The 22,469-nt window shown below is 32.6% G+C and overlaps 1 protein-coding gene across 9 annotated transcripts; it reads left to right on the forward strand.

Annotated features, from left to right (window-relative positions):
• The first annotated feature begins 1,929 nt into the window (after nt 1-1,929).
• Nucleotides 1,930-20,869, forward strand: LOC128236304 (insulin-like growth factor-binding protein complex acid labile subunit). 9 transcript variants are annotated; one of them, XM_052951200.1, is made up of 4 exons: nt 1,930-2,106; nt 5,663-5,769; nt 9,111-9,191; nt 18,683-20,868. In XM_052951200.1, the coding sequence occupies exon 4, from the start codon at nt 18,698-18,700 to the stop codon at nt 20,465-20,467; it is 1,770 nt and encodes a 589-aa protein (XP_052807160.1). In that variant the 5' UTR covers nt 1,930-2,106; nt 5,663-5,769; nt 9,111-9,191; nt 18,683-18,697; the 3' UTR covers nt 20,468-20,868. The 9 variants fall into 9 exon arrangements, with proteins under 9 accessions (XP_052807160.1, XP_052807161.1, XP_052807166.1 ...); XM_052951201.1 differs by lacking the exon at nt 1,930-2,106 and adding an exon at nt 4,541-4,667; XM_052951206.1 differs by lacking the exons at nt 1,930-2,106; nt 5,663-5,769 and adding an exon at nt 8,683-8,702.
• The last annotated feature ends 1,600 nt before the right edge of the window (nt 20,870-22,469 follow it).

Below are 22,469 nucleotides of genomic sequence, written 5' to 3' on the forward strand. Positions count from 1 at the left end.
GTGCATAAAATTTACCATTTAGACATGAAGATGTTAGATCTCTGTTGCCATTTTTACTGCATATATATATTGCCAAAAATTACTAAATCAAGGGAGATAACAATTTTGTACTAAGTTGTCTATATGAGTTGTCTTTTGAGTAACCAATTCAGTATGGAGGCATACAGGACTTCAGAAGTGCAATTATCTTGTCAAAGATGAACTGGTTTTAAAAAAAATTCTGTCAATTTATGCACCGGTCAGTTGTAACCACAGCTCCCCCAGGTCCGGGGGTATACCGGGGATAGCCGGGGATAGCCCTGCTATTCTGATATATATTTTTTTTCAGTTCAGTTTTGTTTATTTAGGCAAATATTTAAATCAATTTTATTAGAAAAACTGTGATTCTTTCAATAATCTTTCACATAGAAAAGTACTTCTTTTGAATAATTGTACCTAAAGGTTTAGTTTATGCTCATTCCAACAGAACATAAAACACAATTTTGCTTTTATCTCTGCTAATCAAACAATACACAGAATGCTAGGCAAAATAAATTGACCATAACCCATTCACGTTTTTCAAACAAATGCAATTACCAGATTTTTGATGGACCATAAACATATTGTTATCCTGTCATTTGAACTTTTTATGTGTTAATTGATAAGGCATTTTAAAGCACATAAAAACCTTTTAAAATGAAATTGAAAAATCAAACCCCATTTTCTTTTCACCTGTTTTATATGTTAGAAATTGAATATTTGAAGATGATTGGACTTTGAGGTAGGGTGTTAACTTATTTAACTTTTTATGAACACCTTCATTTAAATGGCTTATTACAATGTGTTGTTTTTTACCTATATTTTAGGCTTTAATTGATTAAGTACCTTCTGGTTTTAACATTTCTTTAACAAAATAAGTAACATGGCTTGCAGAGTTCCAGGCTCGGTGGCAGGCCTGAGGGTCTGATTTTCTCATCCTGATGGAAACACATGATTAATACTTTTTCAGAAACACTTTTTGTACCACCCAAAGTGCAGGCATCATTATTTACTGAGTAGATGTAAAATAGTTCAAAACAACATCATATTTTTAAAGTGTTAGATTTTGTTACCACCCAAAGTGCAGGCATCATTATTTACTGAGTAGATGTAAAATAGTTCAAAACAACATCATATTTTTAAAGTGTTAGATTTTGTTATGTTATATTTTAAGCATTTCTAGTTCAGTGAACCCTACAATAACATTTTAGGATGTAACCCTTGTTTTTTATCTAGGAGTGATGCACCAGTCAATTGTAACCAAGGCCCCCCCCCCCCCCACTTAACTGGAATCGACCCTTTTTTTTTAATTAATTAATTATTCATTTGATTTTGCTTTTATAATTTAAAATGTCAAAAATTAATTATCTTTAGCATTTTATCTTATAACAATTTTTTTTTAAATAGATGTTTTGTTATGGGTAACTCATTTTCCAGGGGGGTGGGGGGAGATTTTTCCAGCACTCAGATCACATGAATGGAAACACTTGTCCTGTTTACAAAAATAAGTTCCATATTAAAATGTATCTATTAGTTTTGTGTATTGTAATCTAAGGTAATAACATGAAAATTGCAGTGCCTTCCGGTAATAATATACAAAGTGTAGCTCAAAATTGAAAAAAAAAATTGCTTGAAGGCTCAAATGTTCTTTTATTACCAAAAATGCATCTTTGAAATTTTTATATCAAAGTAATTCAAAGGGTTTTTATTCCATAAATGACAATTTTGATGATTTTTATACTCCTTTTATGAGTTTTTATAACTTCCCTCTATTACAGAATTTGACACCTGAGGGTCTTTTCGCCTATTTATTGCCATGTTTATGGTGTAATTGACTTCACATGCTTTGTATTTATTGATGTAGTAGATGCAATATGACTGATAAACCATAGCTATAATTGTTCATATAAAATATAGCTTCTGAATATGCATGTTATGCAACACTGCTTTTGTTGTGGGATATTTTGGGATTTACCTGCGTACATGGCGTATTTACCTTATTTTCAATTCATATAATAAAGCTTAACTAGATTAAGTCTGGGAATTGGTAGAGACAGATAGGACCAATCGGAATAAGGCTAATACAGGGTAAGTTGCAGTAGACATTTTGCTGGCAGTTTAGTTGTTTTATACTAATTTACTTAATTAATTGACACCAATTCACCCAAATATAAATATATACCCCTGGTCCGGGTGGTATACCTTGGATAGCCGGGGAAATGGGCCATGTTTTTACCTTCCAGGTGGCCCCGCAGTGCCGGGTGAATGCGGTGGTTTTGTCTTCGTTAAATTACAGCGAGGGAATGGGCGTAACCTAGGGTCCCTGGGGTGCGGGGGCATTTGGCAGGAATTTTACCGTCAGTTCGTCTCCGCAGGGCGGGGATTTTGCCCGGGGTTGGCTGGCTATTCCCCGGACCTGGGGGGGGGGGGGGGGGGGGGGGGCATGGTTGCAATTGACTGGTGCATAACAAACATATATTTGGAGTGATAAACCTTTAACTACCCACTAAATGATGCATTTATGGAAAATATTAATTACCTAAAAGATTTACAGCGCATGATCAACTATTGCCTCATAAGGTAGATTTAATACTGTGTCTGCAACTTTCTTTTAAATTAAACACAGCATCCTTCATAAGAACCACTATTTTTGGTATTCATTCATTGTTTTCGGTAAATTAAAACAATTGTGTTAATTGTGGTACATTTCATTTGGGAGCAAGAATGCATCTTTAACAACAAGAAATCAAATAATTTTCAATAGCATAACATAACGGGGTTTTTTTCAAAAAATAGTCTAAAGAGAATATTCTGTCACATTTTAGAATGATCATTAATGTCAGAGCTTTAATTTGATGATGTTTTATCTTTGAAACAAGCAATTAATAGTTTACAATTCAAACAGAAGTAATTTCCATGTCTGCATGGCCCTATAAACATGACCCAGTCCAATTAAGATTTTACCTGATAAGTTCCTTAATGTCTTAGATTGTAACCTGTTATCAGCAGGTGAGGAGACAATTGTGATGTCATGTCTGGTACTAGTATGTTGTAAAACTACAAATCTTAATAAAGATGCACGCTTACTCCCAAATAAATTGCACCAAAATGATACAATTGTTTTATTTTACCAAAATGGATGGATCAAAATCAATGGTCCTTATGAAGGATACCATGTTGAAAAAAAGGTGCAGAAAACACGTCATTTACGCTTATGAGACGATAGTTGATCACTGTTAATCTTTTAGCACTCACCAGTCATTTAATATTTGTTTTCTGCCATTATTTACACGGTTACAATCTTGTTATCAGTAATTAATATTTTCCGTAGATGCATTATTTAGTAAGTAGTTAAAGGTTTTCCACTCAACATTTATGTTTGTTATACATGTGTATGAAGTGGTTTTAAAGAGAAATGTCACTTCAACAATAAAATAAGCTTAACTGTTAAAATCAAGGGAGATATAATAGTGACATATTATACCAACTGTTAGCAAACAAATGCACGTGGACTTTGATTATATTTTTGTTTGAACAATGTAGGTAATTAATGACGGTGACCGTAATCTTGATTTAGCATCATAACAATTTTATAAGCCCTTGAAAATGGTTGAAAAGATGAATTCTGAATTAATTTGCGGCAAATTTAATTTTTTTTTTAAATTACACTCAAACTGTTCTAAAATGCAATGATGGTGAGAATAGAGTGGGCGATGCACATTGTTGAACGATTTGCTTTAAAATATTTGGATGAAATATTTGAACAGATTTTTGCTCCAGAATAAATAAAATACAAAGTGCATGCTCTCCATGAATGAATGAATTTGATTTTATATAATGCAAGCCTGTGTATCAACCCTTCATTCCATGGCCATTTTCATTCACAAAGCATTTACGATGGCATAACTGTACTTTTAAAGTAGTTTGTGTATTTGATTAGGCAACTTTACATTAATTGCTAGATTTTCATCCCGGCCCGCCCCTCTTTTTTTTTGCCCCCCCTTAAATTTTATTGACTAAAAAAAAATATAGATCTGGACTCTGTATTTGTATATAGGTCTGGTTCTGTCAAGCTGGTATTGATGTTAACATTCATCTGTAAAAAGGGAGAAAATTTGTTACGATGGTGTTCGTGGCTCGTGTAAATAACCATATGTTTATTGTGCCTTATGCAATAAGGAAGAGCATGGACACATATTTAATGGTAAACAGTTTAAGGAAAATAAAAAAAACAAAATATCATCATCCAATCCCACTTACAAAAAAAATTGGATAAAAAAACTAGCAATCGATTTTTATTGGCCTGATAATTTTCTGTTAAAAGCATGTGAATAAAACTTTTAGTACAGTTCACTAACATTGCATGATTAGCTATTCCATGCATACACTATTTTAGCATCCCCATGGGCCGGACATTTAGGTCTAAACCCATAAAGTCACCCACCATAGGTACTCCAGTATGGGTATAAATGCCGTTTACGGTCATAACAAACTCACAACCAGTGAACACGCAGAAAAACGCCAGGTGCCGACATTTATTGCTCAATTGAAGTTCTACCATATTTGTTTTCTCCATTTTCGCTTGTTTTTCACATTTACATAGGATTTTACCATAAGGATCAAGATTTACGATGTGATAACACAACCAGGTAGATTCTTAATGTATATATTACATGTCGGGCATTCAAGTTACGCTGAAATATTAAACAGGGTTCAACTTTATTCATTTTGTTTTGAACATGCGTAATGTCATTTTATACTACAGATTAGAAATTTATACTGATTTTTAAAGATAACATTTTTCCCCTAATGAATGGAAGCTATACTGTTTATGGCAGGTTTGGCTATAGCGCTATGTTCCTCATTGTTAGTGAGCCATTTATTTTTTGTGATAATTATGGAAAGTGATTTTGATAATTTGAAGGCATGTTAGGTATAAAACCATTTAACCGTAAAATTGGGTAAATAATAATATTGGCCATGTCAGTATATCCTATTAATCAGTTGAAGATATTTTATGAGTATTATCCTTGATTACCAGTGAAATGGAATAACTGAGTGAGTGGCGTGCATGGCCTGTACTGGTCCTCTATTTTTTTGGCTATTACAATATGTGCATGTTCACAAACAAATCAGCACATTTCACTGAATGTCATTCAGCTTAATTGCCATGTAATGTGCAAATGTTCAGTGATTCTAGTTTTTGTTAAATAATGTTCTCTATTTTTTTAAAACAATGGTGAAATTTACCCCTTTAGGTATAAGCTTTTATTATATATGCGCATATTTGTGGCCTGGGTAAAAACAATAATATTATTAATCTTTGGTATTTCTTTTGTTCTTTTTTGGTTGTTCTTTTTTGGTTGTTATTTTTTTCCCTTTTTTATGGGGGAGGGGGGTGGGGTGGGGTGGTCGACAATCTAGCCATTGAGGGTAAATATCATCATATAAACAGTCATATAATGTAAAACCTGTACTTTGTTGGTGACACGTAGCCAGTTCAACAGGTGGTGAAGTGATGCACCAGTATATATGGTATTTTTTTACACAACTTATGACATGACAGTCACTTTACTGGCTAAATGTGAGAATAATAGTCCTTTTTACCAATTTAAAGCCCAATGTGTTTGTATTTTATTTTCAGACACAGTGTATGGACAAGTGTTCATTGGAATAACCAGTTGTCATACTTGTATTTGGATGTTCAAGGATTTGAAGAACTGCATGCTACGGACAGTCTCCATAATTGTGGTATGCACATTAAGTTTTAGCTTGTCCATTTTGTTTTCAAGAAAAAAGTCATCATAGCTGATTGTGGTGGTCATGTGCAAACATGTTTAACCACTAACTTGAAAACTTATGAAGATAATAACATGAAACTTGGCACACATGTTAACAATGACAATTGGTATCTGATAAGCAAGTCCCATAACTCTGTCTGAAGTGTTTCTTGAGTTATGCCCCTTGATCACTTGAGAATAGCTGACAATTATGTCACTCATTTACAATGGTCAATGTTATACATTGTAGCCTGCTAAAAACATTAGTCATGTTTAATTCCTTGTTTAATTCCTTCAAAGCATTAGAATCAGTCTACTAAAAGGACGTTGAGGGAAATGATGTTCTTGCATACTGGATGTGTTTCGGGTCATGTGACCAGTGCTGGAAAACCCGTCTTAATTACACCCCCATGTAAGATTAGTCACGTGCAGCAATGCCCCACTTCTTATTTTTTGATTGTATGGTTGATGAAAAGTTTATTTTGCCATTTCAATAAAGCGCAATCAGATTAATAAGTATGCAAGACTTTTAATTAAAATTGAAAAGAAACAATCATAAAAACGTAATTTTTAAAGAAACTATTTGATGTCAATAGTGATTTTAAATTACTACGCTTTATGACTTCTTTGGTAAACAACATCGCGCGCACTTTTTTGTGAAATGTACAAAAGTGCGTTTTCCACAAATTAATAATTGTAGATATGCAAGAAAAATTTTCCCGTTCCAGATAAAAAAATCCAACGCTCGGGCACGCTGCGTGGCTGGTAACTCAGCAAGCCTTGTGACCGGCTTATGCGGGTGCCCTTGGGTCGGATTTTTCTATCAGTACTGGAAACACATGATAGATACTTATATTCTATATCTAATAAAAAACAGTGCATATTATATATATATATGTAAATAGTTATCACTGTGGGATGCCCAAGGTCCATGATCATAATAGTGGCACATTCATTCATCAAAATTAGAATTTTGGATGAACAAGCCTTATTTCATACACAAGTGCTTAGCAAAGCCCTGCTTTATACAATGCAAAATCTGAGCAATTTTTACCAAAAAGCACACTTTGCCCTTATAAGATTTATTTGTAGATTTGTTTGGAAGTCATGATCAATAAGTTGTGTCCATTGATTCATAAAAAAACACATGAATAAAACAACTTTGAAGGCTTCAAAAAATTAAATATATGCCAGATGGAATACAGTTAATCCTTAAGCTACAATAATGAGCGATCAGGGATACTTTTTATTATTTTGAAAAAAATCGTCAAATATTAAGACTCGTTGACAGCCATTTTAAGGTTGACTACAAGTATTTCCTCAAAACATGCCTAGAACTCAATGCAAGCAAGTAGAGGCTAATCGATATTACATCATTTTACATGATTAAACTAATAAACACAACAATCATGTGCTGTCTCATCTGTGTTTCCCCATTTAAAAGTAACGCATAATGATTTCCCAGTTTAAATCATATCTGTCTATGAGTACAGATGCACTTGCTGGGTTTTGCACTTGCTGGATTTTACGTGGAAGACAACCCCAGTAAATTTTGAATTGGAAAAATGCGCAAAAATTGCAAAACATGCATGCAGTGGCTGAGTGAGTGTCATAAAGCGATGTTATACATCAGCCACGTAAAGTAAGATTCAATGGGTTGTTCACAATTAACAAAGTATTTACTTTTATTTCTTGCAATTGTAAGCTCTGGTGTCCCTTTTAAAAGTTGTACTAACTATCTTTTCATTCCCTGGTACAGGTCAAGTAATTGCAGTGGCTAGGTGTTTTTTTTTCTAATATCTAATGTACTTATATTTGAATCTATCAATCAAGGCTTAGTTTCGACCTTTTGAACAAGTCATGAACAATCCTATTAGCCACAACAAAAAGCTAAGCTGATGGCAACTAATAAGATTAAAGCATTAGAAGTAAGTTAAAATAATTCTTCAGTCTAGAATTAATGCAGATTAGAGTTTTTGTTCAGTGAAGTACAAAATCGAACGTAATTAGAAAATTACAGAAAGTGAGTTGTTGCTGAAAGTTAGAGATTATTTAAGAACCTGTAATTTTGAATGTTAGTTAAAAAGGAGCATTATTCAGTGCCTAGTAGAAGGTATGCTTTTTTATATTACCAGGTAATGAAGTTAATTTGCTTTAAAGATGCACTCTCACAGATGGACTGCTTTTACAACTTTTTTATTTTTTCTCTTAGAATGGGCCAATTTTTGCATACAGGTCTGGAAATCAGTAATATGAGACAACTGAAAAAAGATCCGATTGCAGTTTTTCATATTTACATTAGATAATTGATGTTATATGCCGAAAAACTCATTTTTCTTAAAGCGTTAGTAGCGTTTTTTGCCATTAAACTTCAATTTTCCAACTTAACAGCTAAAAACTTCAATCTGATATTTTGTCACCAGTATTATATCACTGATATAAATACACAAAAATAGGTTAAATTGTCGACAAAAAAAGAAAAAAAGTTGTCAACATGGTTCATCTGTGGGAGTGCAGCTTTAAGTTGTTTATTTATTACGTAAATACGGTAGTGTTGAAATATTATTATCCTAGTAAACAGCTTTCTATCTATATATCTGAATCAAAGAGTAACCTTCATTTAGTGTCCTTCACTCCTTCATCGCATATCAAATTAATTGCTTTTAAATTTGATTGTGAACTGAAAGTCAATGAAAGATTTCATCAGCGTTTAAATGCATTACTGAAATCCCATTGCTAGATTTATCTATTTTTTTCTGTTAACATCGCTAATACCACATGCTGCGAAACTTGAAAATATTTTTTGCAAACAGACTGCAAAGCGATTTAAAATTATTTTATGATGCTCAATAAATGTACAATACTCTGACAGAAGTGTCAAAAAAGGGCATTTACGCCACGATGGTAAATTCAAATGCTTTAAAATGAAATTGATTTTCGATGGGTAAATAAGGTCTGTAATCCGGGTAGTGTTTTCAAAGCTTTAATAGAAGGTATAATTTCAATCAATCATCGAGCATAAAACACATTTGTTTGTGACACTTTGCGGTAAATTGTTTGCAAGTAATTTTCTTATATAAACAGCCATAGTGTCTCAAAATTGGAATTTAGCCTGTAATAAAGTATTCTGTGTCCAAATGGAGTTTTAATGTTCATTTATTTGGTGTATTCATATTTTGGATTTTCATTCGCGAGGCATCGTAACCCGGGTAAATTGCCATTAAACAATCTTATTATGATTATTTTTCTATTGAAATGTAACCTAATATGAAACTGTTAAACTTAATAAACATCATGGTTTCTGAATTCCAGAATTGGTGGTATGCAGTGTGTGGTGTCATATTGAGCTGCCATCCATCAGTCGCAAGTTCAAGCTGTCCTATAAAGCATAGGGTAATTAAACTTAGAAGTTAATATTTAGAAACAATCTGTTGGGATAGTTCTTGTAACCACACTGACTCAAATTTTGGAAATAAAAAGCTATAATTGACAATAAATGTGTTGTAACCATCCTCAAAGTCATTGTTCATAATTCTATCCACAAACTAATCATTAATAATGCAATATAAAAATCTGTATCTGATAGTAGAAGCTATACATTTTATTTCCAAGATTCGCTGTTAGTGCTAATAGCTTTTCCACAGAATTTAGTGTATCATTGAACTTTGTGAAGTCTTTTACTTTTAAGAAATTCTGGTTTGATGCAGGTGCCATGTTCTAGTGTACTATTTTAGATCAATGGGATCACCAGAAAAGATTATCATTCAATCATCTAGAATATTGCAACCTACATTTCAAGCCAATTTATGCAATTGCTGATAGGCAATCATTATAAGTACTTGACATATCATTAAGAATTTCAACTTTCGCTGGTGTTTAAAGGTTCGCCTACTGCCAATCATCCGATACACACTCCCTGCGTCAGATTTAGTGTTGTCAATGTATCAGCCAATGAGGTTGTATACTTAGTCAGTTTAATAGAAGACCTGAAGAAATTTCTTAATGAATAAGAATGGCCTTGTTTGCTAAGCTCACTCCGCCAATTCTTATACATTAAAAATTTACTTCATGTCATCTTCCGGTAACTATTACTTAAAAGAGCAATGGCATCCAAAAATCCATTCAGCAGATCATGCAACTGCCAAATCTCCATTAAGTAACAAAAATAACTGCCATATTTCCTTTTAGTCCTGAAATTATTTTAATAAAGTAAGTAATTTAGAAATTCAAGCATATCACATACTAGTATATAGAGGCAGTTGGCACTGAACACTAAATAAATTAGCATTTATTTCTGGTTTTCTAAATGATAAGTCGGCACAGTAGACTGTGCCCTGCTTTGAGACTTTATTGTTCAGAAAATCAAAATCAAACAATTACAATTTCTTAAAAGGGTTCTTAAACACATACACTAATATTTCAGAATATATTAAAATCTATTATCTTAGGATAAACCGGACATTTTTTTACAAAATTGACTTTAATGATGCATTCCAAAAATAGGATGTCCATGTTGACAACCTTGCATAATTTATTATTTGCATTCCATAAGTTGACAGTTTATATTGATTTCAAAACCAAACTTCCCTTGTTAAACACAAACTCTAATATTTTGGAACCTAAATCTTTTATCTAATGATAAATCTGATTTTTTTTTTACAAAATTGACTTTGATGATGCATTTCAAAAATAGGATGTCAATGTTGACAATCTTGCATAATTTATTATTTGCATTCCATAAGTTGACAGTTTATATTGATTTCAAAACCAAACTTCCCATGTTTACCAATACATTTCTAGATGTTTGTTTTTTATTTAACACCTTCCCGCCAGCAATCTGACGTTTTTGAGCTTCGATGAAAAACTGTGTCAGTCTTCTCAACAAGTCAATGTTTACATTTTGATTACAGTGGACGGGCAAAAGTGAAACAGTTGGAGAACATCGATTTTGTCTTATATGCCTGTCTTAAGCGTTCATCAATACTGCACAACATAGCCAAGTTAAAAATGTTATCTATCGTCAAGTTAATGGTTAGAACCTTATGTATATTTAACGTTATGAAATAAGCAACATAGCGAAATCGAAGAATTTGAAGTTATGTAATACAATTAATTGACCAGTCACTAAAGCAACTACTACAAAGTGTCGAGATGTCCTTTGATGACGTTGTTCAGTTAATACATATGCATTTATATGTTATTTAATTATAAAATAAAATCCTTATAATGGTCAACTGATTGTTTAATTGACAATTAATTTTAATATGCGACCTATTATTTGTTTTACTAGAAAACTTATGAAATTTATCCAAGCAGCATGAATCTTTTTGCCTGCAAACCTGCATAAAAGTGGTTTCTAAATTATTCTGCATGAACTATAAAAGCATACATTTAATTTAAACTGTTGCTAATTATTTATTCCATTTTCCATTAAGAAAAGTCCCGTTTTATGGAACTCGCATACAAGTGCTAAGTTTCTTATTTCATTGTGAACTATCGTACAAATGGTTTCTTAAGCTATTTCGTGTGAGCTAGCACCATACAATACATTTTTTCTTATTCCATGCAAACTAGCAATTGTATTGGAATCATATCCCAGGAATTTTTACAATTTTAGGCATAAAAGGAATATTTAAATTCTGAAATTGAGGGCTTGGTGTTTGCTGAAATAAGAGATAGTTCATTCATACTTCATAAAAGCCATAGAAAGTTCATTAAATACAGTTGCAGATTATCAATTATAAAGCGTTTATTATATAAATTGTATCTTTCCCATTTCTCAACTCACTTGAGGAATCAAATTGTAAACCTCTATCATAGCGGAGATACCCAATACCCAAACAACGCTTGTATAGTTTATACAACCTGGGTTTAAATTTAACTTCACTTGAATTGTCATTTGTCCTATTATATCAGTCGCATATCGGAGCCCATGGCCGCTTTATTGGGCGAATCTGGTTTAATCCGTTCTGTGCAAATGTTTGGTTATTTGCATAATATTAAGACTTTGAAGTGTAAACAGCGTTTAGATCTTGTGAACTTTTGCATTTATTGTTAATTTTACTTTTTTGGATTGTTTTCGTCTCGCATAGTTTGAACATTTAAATTCCATAATGTAGAATGGAAAAGTGTTATTGGAAATAAGATAGTTGCAAATTAGTGCAAACACATTTGATAAAGGTATGTTATGTATCTGTTTATTTTATTTTTTTTGCATATTTTGGAAACTATTTATAGTGAGTGGGACATTTGTATTTGCAAATAAACGTGTGTAGATATGTAATGATCATATTATGTAGCTGAGGTTTAATAAGAGGGAAGAAATAACATCGTTAAGATTACCACTTTTATTTTTTGTTGGTAAAATGTACTTTCTAAAAATTGACGTGTAGTTGTGTTTGTTTTCGCCTAAATGCGGCCTTTATACGGTACAATGCTTCAAAGTAGAAGGTGAATGAATGAATGAATGAAATGAATGAATGAATGAATGAATGAATGAATGAAAGTCTTTATTTACAGAGGGTAACCCAATTAGTGTAAACTAATCTTCCTTGGGGCCCTCTAAAGCAATATTTACATACATACAAATACATAATTATATAGCAATATAACAATCAGCATAACAAATTCAAAGTTAGCATTATTCATAAACATGATCAACATGATAACAATGTTACACAACAACATAATACATACATATGGCGGCAGAGGTTTAACTTACAGACTTACATATGGCCATATTTACAATTTTAGCTTTATGACTGTTGATTCGAATTTATCCACTTAGTATAATTTACTGTAAAACTTTTAATACTTTCGCTCTGTCTTATTTCATTTGGAATGTTATTCCATACTTTTACCCCAGAGTACGACATACTCCCTTTAAAAAGTTCTATATTTGGTTTGGGTATTAAAAAATCCGATTTATTTGAAGAACGTAAATGATTTGGACGCCTGACATTGTAATTGAACATATTTTGAATATATGACGGGACTGCATTTTGCGATACCCTGTACATAAATTTGGCTTTATGAAGTGAAACCCTCTGTTCAATATTAAGAGAATTAATTATATTCAAAGCCTCGCTTAAAGTGGTATATTGTTCACCTAGAATGATACGACATGCTCTTCGTTGTAATCGCACTAAAACCTGGATATTCGATTGTTTTGTACTACCCCAAATGATACTACAATAGTCAAGATGTGGTTGGACATAGGCTTTGTAAAACATTATTCTATAATTAACAGGAATAAATACTTTAATTCTTGATAATAGCCACAAATTACTAGATATTTTCTTCCTAAGAAATTTTATATGCGTATCCCATTTAAGGTTTTCATTTATATATATGCCAAGAATTTTATCACCTGTTGTGATTTCCAGATTTAAGTCTTTATATTTCAAATTTAGAGGTTGATTAACTAATTTTGTCCGCTTCTGGGGTGTCGTTATCAATATTACTTTGGTTTTTGAAGCATTTAATACCATACCATTGTTTAGACACCATGTACTGACGTTATTCAAAGCAGCTTGTAAATTCATTTCAACTTCAAATTTAGATTTATTTGTGTCATATATTGTAGTATCATCTGCATACATATCAACGTTTGAAACATTATCCTGTACATACATAGGCAAGTCATTTATGAATAAAATAAATAAAAGAGGCCCTAGAATAGACCCTTGCGGGAAGGTCAGAAAAGTACGGGAGTCTTTAGTTCCCAGAACGTTAGGTATGTGCCGATTGAAGTTATAAGGTTAAGTAGCTTGTTTATTGATATGTTGGTCTCGGTTAGTGTTTGCGAAATTGAAGGAATAGATAGTAAATGCAAGTTTGGAAAGTAAACAAAAGTTTGGAACTTCAAAGTAAGAATATTTTACACTACTGGTCAAAACATGTGAGTACCTTTGTAACTAAAACTACAAAGTTGGACAGAAAATGTGTCAGAATGGATTGTATGAAGTAATTGTTGGTCTTCTAAATAATTATTAGTTTGCACAGCCTGGCACAAACTTAAGTGATTAGAAAACCAAAAGTAAATGCCAACTTTCTAAGTGTTGAGTGTTAAAGTCTCTACATTAGCAGTGTGCATGTTAGTCTCAAATAATAGATGTGTTATACAGGGTTCTTCTTTTTGCCATATCAAAAATCGGAATAAAATCCGTCAAACTACAATTATTTGGACTATGAGCATGTCTGAGCTCCTAAATAACTCACTTTTTAAACAATTTAATGCCTAAATTGCAATTTGGTGGTTGTAATCTACGTAACGGATAGTTGGTTGTCAGAATTGTTCTAAATGAGTAAATGTGGATCCAGTGTTCTCATTGGCAGAACCAAAAGGTATTTTTTCCGTAACTGCGTTCTAATTTAAGGTTTTCAAGTTTCAGATTAGTTTTGTGTATTTGGTATGAATCCACTTCTATCTGTTTAATAAATAATCTAAGTTTTTCCATTATTTAATTATCACTATTATGTAATATAACAGAATGCATACTTGATATGATCAATTATTGATAATTGAGTCAATCAAACAATTTAAATGTAAGATTCAAACAATGGCTTTAATAGATTTAAACATAAATAAAATAGATTTAAACATAAATAAAATAGATTTAAACATAAATAATTATCCTTAAAGTGTAGGATTTAAATTCATAATGTATTATAAATTTGAAAAAAACAAACAATTTTTAAGTTAACCTCTACTAGAACGAATGTGGTGCTCAAAGAACTCTATAAGAACGTTTACAATTCTTTAAAATCAATGGTTTTACCTTCCCTATTTAGGTGTAATGATGTTCTCAAAAGATATTGCTGAAATTAATTTAGATTAACTCTCAGAAAAGATCATTTCTTTGTGGGGGGGTTTTGTGGACATTCATGATGAAATCTATTTCTGCCAACTGTTGATAGTAAACCTTAGTTGTCTTTTGTTCAATGCTTTGGGAAGAACTAGCAACAGCTTTTGGATTAAGCATGATTTTCAGTGTCAGGCTGTCATGTTTATCATTTTGCTTTGTTGTTTTTTCTCATGATGGAGATTAGAACAACAGCTTGACGTTCTATTTCTACTTCCCTATGTTGTCCATTAAGCTGAGATACAATTTTGCAGTTTCATTATAGTTTATACTGAGTAGTTCCCTTGTGTTACATTATAGATAATACTGAGTACCCCATGTATTACATTATAGATCATATTGAGTAGCTCCCTCGCGTTAAATTATAGTTCATACTGAGTACCCCTCGCATTAAATTTTAGATCATACTGAGTAGCCCTCGCGTTACATTATAGACCATACTGAGTATTCCGTGGGTTACATTATAGATCATACTGAGTACCCCTCGCATTACATTATAGATCATGAGTACCCCTCGCGTTACATTATAGATCATACTGAGTACCCCTCGCATTCCATTATAGATCAAACTGAGTACCCCTCGCATTACATTATAGATCATACTGAGTAACCCTAGCGTTACATTATAAATCATACTGAGTACCCCTTGCATTACATTATAGATAATACTGAGTACCCCTCACGTTACATTATAGATCATACTGAGAACCCCTCACAAGAAGTTTTAGAACAGATCAAGCACATTTATGGTAGTTACAAGCTCTAAAACTTGATTCAAGAACTTGTTCAAGAATGGTTTAGGAACAGATATTGCAAAAAAAGTCTGAGAACAGTAACTCAGTTCTTAAACAAGTTCCAGAATATTTAAAGGCAGTTCTAGAATTGAAAGATGGCCACAGGGGTTGACTTAGGATTTAATGTTTAATAGAGCAGGCATAACCTCCCTGAAACCAAATAATTTAGGCTTTAAATGAGTTATGGGAGGTTCGGCTAATACTGTATTGTCAATCAAGGTTTCCTTCGGCATTGGTGTCCGTGAGTTATGGGAGGTTCGGCTAATACTGTATTGTCAACAAGGTTTCCTTCGACATTGGTGTCCGTGTAGTCTTCAGGCAGATTGATTTTTTGAGGATTTTAGCTTTTAAATGAGATGCCAGTGCTTGTGTTAATAAAACAACCAATGAGAAAGTGGACCTGCTTAGCCCCACAATCCAAATTCCTTAATATCTCTAAAGATTAAAAAAGGGAAGTCTTAATTGAGAATGGAAACAATTCATACACCATTATTTATGAACACTTTTTTTATGGTTGTGTTGTCAATAAAAAAGTTCTGTTAGAACCATAAGTGTAAATTGTATGTTGCACCAATTTTCTTTGCAGGGAATCTAATTCAGTATGTATATTAGTTCTTTTTACTGTTCAATCATAATGAGTTCTGAGTTTCAAAATTAAACTTGGCGGCTGCAACCCCTGTAAGGGCATCTTGTACCCTAGGGTGAATAGGCTTTATAGCTTCAAAGTTCAGTATATCTTGGTCTATTAATTCAATTGTTATGCCACTCAGGTGACAAAGCCAGAATTTTGTGAGGTGAAAATAGAATTCTTCACCTTTTTCGCCCACCAACAAAGCCACATCTGCATTTAACCCTTAGATGTTTTTGTCACAAATTGCTAGTGTAAGGACTCTTCTTGCGGGGGATTAGAAAAAACTATTTGATCAAGTGTGGTTCTGATTAAATTTTATAGTTTATAACTGGTTTTAGTGACCACTTAATACCTTAAACCAGGGAGGGAAATGCTGTTAAAGAAATCCAAATTTATTTTATTGTGCTGTCTGTCATAAATTCGGGCCCAGTTTCCTTGGGTTGTTTAAATAAATAGCGGTAATAAATGTGTGTTAAAGCTTAGGTCTGGTTTTATTTATTTCAATTTATTTCAATTTATTATTTAAGAAAAAAATAGGATTTATGAGGTGGAAGTATTTCTGAAGGATTTATAATGTTCTGTTATTTTTTTCTTTGTAAAAGGGCAATGTTTAATAATATCTTAGAGTGCAAATTTGCAAAATATGTCTTGTCATAAAGCTGTTGATATTTGCCTTTTTTTTAATAGAATGATAATGGCCTGATTGTTCGGATCTTTTTTTTTAAGTTAACAGCATTGTTAACATCATCGTTGTTAACTTTCAAATCTTAACTGCGCTAGAAGATGAGATCTGCAGTGCCTTATAAAGACATGACAGGATTGATTTTCTACCTGGTATCTAAATATATCAGCACATCATCAAATAGTTCGTGTTTTAAAGTTAACAATATGTAACATGAATAGTGAATGTTTTTTCATACTTTTTGTAACATATCTATTTTACGTTATTTTGTTCATTCCACCATTTTTCTTGTTTTAATATTGGTAATTAATTATTTTTTCTAGCTGTTTAAAATTCTTGAAACATGATCGAATACCAGTCATGTCTGTGGGTAATTAATTTCAATGTAATTAAAAAGAATTTAAATAGTGTTCCCATTTCCCATGAAGAGGCAGTAAAAATGTTCACAAATGGCAGCTAGTTTTAAATACCCTCCTAGTTTTTTGTTTGCTATTGTGCTTGGTGAGACCATTTTGATAAACTCAAAAATTATGAAAATTTGTTGAAGTTTTTCAAAAGCTATAATTAAGGTGGAAGGGTTGTATATTCGGGTAGACGCTTAACAATGATTTACGGCTTAATCATATTTCATTAGGTCTTATGACACTTTTATGTGAATACAATCAGTTTCGAAAAACAGAAATGGTTATTTTCCTGTGTAAGGGAGACACTCGAGGTTTGAAAAAGGAAATATAGAATTATTTCAATGATTTATAAGCGTGTCTGGAATATATGTTTTGTTTTCTATGGGGGTAATGAATCTTACTTAAAGTATTGAATTAACTTAATTTGTTCGACAAGATGTCTGAATTGTTTTTTTTTGTCATGTTTTATAAATAGTTTATAAATAAATGCATTTTTAATAATAATTCTATGAAATGCTACTTCCTTCACTCCACAACTACGTCAAAATGTTATTTTTTTATATAATTTGCATATTTCTTACTCAAATGACTTCAATTAATAACAAGATAATATTATGCTAAACCGACTTCTTCCTCAATCAAACCTTGGACCAATAATAAATCCCAGATTAAACCAATGAATCAAAAAGAATCTTAACTTTAAGTAATAGACAGTGTTTATTTTTTACGTTGGCATGCCAGGCAAAGCACGGCGCGGACTTAATTGTTAAGAAGACAAAAAAATAAAAGCTAAATTTCTAATTATTCCGCAAAAAGCCTCATTAATGCATCGACACTTTTATCACTTATTTAAACCAATTAATGACTAAAGGAAAATTTGGTGGTTGTATTGGTCAGAGAATTTCTAAATGATTAAATGTGGATGCTACCAGTGATCAAAGTGGCTGAGGTATTAGCTTGTATGCTTTTATATTCTGTGTTGCTGCAATCATTTTGTACTTTCAGTGTTAGCGATAACACAAATTAAAGAAAATGAATGAAATCAGGAATAAAAATCAAAGTTTAACTATTGTTAAATAATAGTGTGCTTTAACTCTGTAGTTTTAAGTGGAAATAATGTCATGTGCATGTCTGCGCTGTGGGTCACTAACCAGTTCTCATTAATAGTGGCTCTTACAGCAATTTGACATGGAAATTACATCTTTGGGCGTATACTCCACCAACCAGGATAAACTTCTCTCTTTGGCATACAAACTCAACTTTAGTTCTTAAGGGGACATTGTGGGGTCAAGAAGAATGGCAGCCATATAAGCACAAGGCAGACAATTATTAACACCAAAATAATAAGATATACTATGAGCTAATATCATAGCACATTTAAGTTACCTTTTGTTAACGAATGATCTCAAGATGAGAAAACTCAACAACAACTAAAGGGAATTTTATGTGTTTACCATAAAATTAATAAATTGCATTTTTGAAATAAAAAAATATTTGATCTCTTTTCAGTGATGCTGAGGCAAGATGTTTAATATCAAGGGAGACTACCCATGTTGCTTTGTGCTGTTGGGATGGCTGATGGCCTTCGGAGTTGCCTGCCCTGAAGTGTGCTCCTGTGTGGGGGAATCGTACACATACTGTGATAACGCCAATCTCACCGACGATGACATTCCAGGAATATTAAAAAATGTGCCCACAAAGGTTACATATCTGGATTTTAGTGATAATCAGTTGACGAGAGTGCATGACAATATGTTTTTGGGACTTAACGAGTTAACTGTGGTGGATTTAAGTTATAATGAAATTGAGAGTTTAACCACTAGGAACTTCCGAACTTTGCTTAATATTCAGCGGATACATCTTTATCATAATAACATATCTCGGTTGGAGAACCAAACATTTTGGTTCTTACCCAAACTAGAATTTGTGGATTTAAGTTTTAATAAAATCGCTTTCATAGATTATTGTGCATTTAGCAGTACAGCGAACTTGGAGAAAATTTTGCTGAATCATAATGCATTGACGAATGTGTCAGATTCGATGTTAGCGAGTCTTTTGACATTGACACATTTGGATTTGGCAGATAATCTAATTAATGTTATAACGCCGAGCGCTTTTTCTCATTTAATCCATTTGCAGACCCTAAATTTGAATAATAACTCCCTTAATAACATAGAGATGGACACTTTTACAGGAATGTCATTATTGGAGCATTTATACCTAGAGTTTAATAATATCTCCGTGATAAATAAATACAGCTTTCAGTCTAGCAAATTGACACTGAAGAGTATTCATTTAAGCCACAATAGATTAAGAACAATAGAGACGCTAGTATTTCGAGGTGCTCAGTCATTGACGAAAGTACATCTGGATCACAATAACATTTCTACAATAGAAAGTGGATCGTTCGGTGGTCTGAGTTTGGATATTCTTGATCTACAGAACAATTATCTCACTGAAATTACAAACTCAATATTCAGCAGTTGTCGAAAAATTGGCTCATTGAATTTGAGTCACAACCTAATATCTGTGATAAATACACGTTCCTTCGACAGTTTTAAAGAATATGTGTATAACATAGACCTTAGTTACAATTCATTAACTAGTGTTTTAGATGGTGTGTTTGACCATATGCAATATCTTCAGTCTCTGAGTCTGGCAAACAACTCCATCAGCTTCATAGAAGATAGCTCTCTAAGTGATCTCCGTAACTTGAAGAGTCTTGACTTGTCGTGGAATCGTCTTTCATCATGCACTGCGGCGACGTTCAGTGGCTTAGAGACTATCATTAACCTACATCTCCAATATAACCCATTAATCATGTTCAGTCATCCCGATTATTCATCCAGACTCTCAAATATCAACGTTCATCTAAATCTGACTGTTGCGGGGCTGTCTGCAGATTCAGCCGTTATTCGGTGGCCGTACAAAGATGGGTACCAGATTTACTGGTCCCGTTATGTAATTTGCATCAACAGCGAACAATGTCCATTCAGACCTCAGCCGGAATTCTTAGCCGCGTACGAAACTGAAGTGACTTTGAAAGGCCTGCAGAGTGATTCTGTGTATTACGTATGTGTTAACCCAGCTTTTAAGTCGGAAAATATTAGAATTAACCAGTGCTTATTTTTTCGAACTTCAAAAGAGATTCTTGTCACCACTTCACCTATGCAAAACGTTTCTGCTGACGCAACATCGGGGATGTCGCTGATGTTTGATTTAAAACGAATCTTGACGTTGTTATTTATCATACTTGTATCTTCAAGAGGTCTTACAGTGCACTACATTGTATAACCCAAGTTTGAATGTTGACTGTGTTTAATATGCAATAACGGCAGAGTGCAATTATTTGTTTTGATTGAATATGTATTGATAATGGCCAAGATGTAGTTTTGTTTAATTGGTTTAAAAGACATTTATTTTCTTAATGCATTTTTCATGTTTTATATTTTTATATGCAAGACATCTCTGTCAACAGTTGAATAAAAATTATGTATAAAGTGGTTGATTCTTTGAAATATTAGTGTTACTTAATGACTGCAATGTTTAAAGAGAACTTAAACCAAGGTGCAGAAATAAGGTTGTACCAGTCCCGAACTTCTAAAAACTCACATTTATGATTGATCCCTGCCTGTCAAGTTTCACGGTTTTGCTGTGAGTCTCACGATTTCGCAATAAAATCATGCACGGTCTCACCTGTCTATATTATTTCTCATGCATTTCAATTGAAACAAAACTCACGAAAATGAATACTATGGTGTTATAAATAAATTGGTAAAGACATAGGTTTGTGTATAAGTTGTGTCTGACCTAATGTTAGCCACCAGAACGGATGTAAGAATATAATATACTAACATATAATAATTGTTACCCTATGTCAATGTAAACATCATGGTGTAGTGTGCTAGTAGCAAATTTACCGGTAATGACCATTTTGGTAAAATGATTGACTGAAACTGTTTAAGAAAGCACCCCAGAACACAATTTTTCAGGGGTGGGGGTGGGGGGAAGTGGGCATGCCCTGACAGCTATGTTGATCAATTAATTTATTTGCTATTTTTTAAGACAGGACGATAATGTAAAAATGATGTTCAGATTTATATATACATGTAAATATAATAACGTGAACTAGATAACATCCATTGAGTTATTACTAAATTCATTGGGGCCATTTCCTATCAACATGCATATGACAAAATTTTGTCAGATCAAGATATGTCAGTTAAATATTGAGTGTCACAAATTAATTTGAAAATTTTGCTTGTAAAATCTATCAAGCTTTGCCTAAACCAACATACAAAGATATTAAGGTATTTGATAGATGTTATAACTTCTTATAATTATTGTTTCAAAAAAGTCATCCTATGATGTGAAAACATTTGATAAAAGGGAGCCAATATGTATGAAAAGAGATAAGCAGCGTGCACTGAGAGAGCCTGGCTCGGTTCTGTTCGTGTCATCGGCGAGCGTCTGCATGGTGCACCACACCTTGGTTTTTCAAAAAGGATAGTAGCCCTGGGCCCGTATATAATCCTGTAACAAAAACAATTACAATCTTCATATAGATAAAAAATGTGTAATCAAATAGTGAAACCTCTTATTTGATACATATACTAAGTTTCATGAAGGTCTATTTTTAGTCTGGCAAATTCGCAAAAGATACATGGTGCTTGGACTCTATTTTATGTTCAAGGCTTAGTCTTGCATAACAAAAATGTGTATAAAATGTGTTCTTTTTCATCAAACAATTTTAAAAAGTCAAATAACAAAAATTGGTTCAAATGGTGAAAATGGGGATAATTTGCCATTTCTTCTGGGGGGTTTTATGAGTTAGTAGAAAAATTGAATGTGGAAAAATTTCCTTATTATGTTTATTGCAAGAGAAAAAAATACTGTACATGCTTTTTGGTGAAATATGGAGTTTTAACATTGACTTAAGGAGTGAAAATATTGACTGTACAGAACTACTTTTAAAATCCATTGTAGTTGCTTCCCTTTGATCAATTTTAACCATCTCTGCATCATAAAAATGTATGGTCTATATTATATAAAATTCAAGTTATGTTTCAAACACCACAATGGCATTTGTTTTTTTGAGAATTAGTGAGGCTTAAAATAGCCTTAATGAACTTACCCATAAATAGTAATTTTATTATAAAATTAATATTTGCTTTTTGAGTCTCCAGTCAAGGCAATTGTGAATACGGCCCAGGAAACGGACTTGAGCGGGGATCATATATGAGAGTATATTATTCTTAACAATAGAGCTAATATAAATAAAAAGTGTAAATTAAAC

The sequence above is a fragment of the Mya arenaria genome, chromosome 5 (genome assembly GCF_026914265.1).
Source record: "Mya arenaria isolate MELC-2E11 chromosome 5, ASM2691426v1".
NCBI lineage: Eukaryota > Metazoa > Mollusca > Bivalvia > Myida > Myidae > Mya > Mya arenaria.

Bases quoted from the DNA above. Each gene is read 5' to 3' on its own strand.
- LOC128236304 (XM_052951200.1), top strand. From the start codon at position 18,698: ATGTTTAATATCAAGGGAGACTACCCATGTTGCTTTGTGCTGTTGGGA.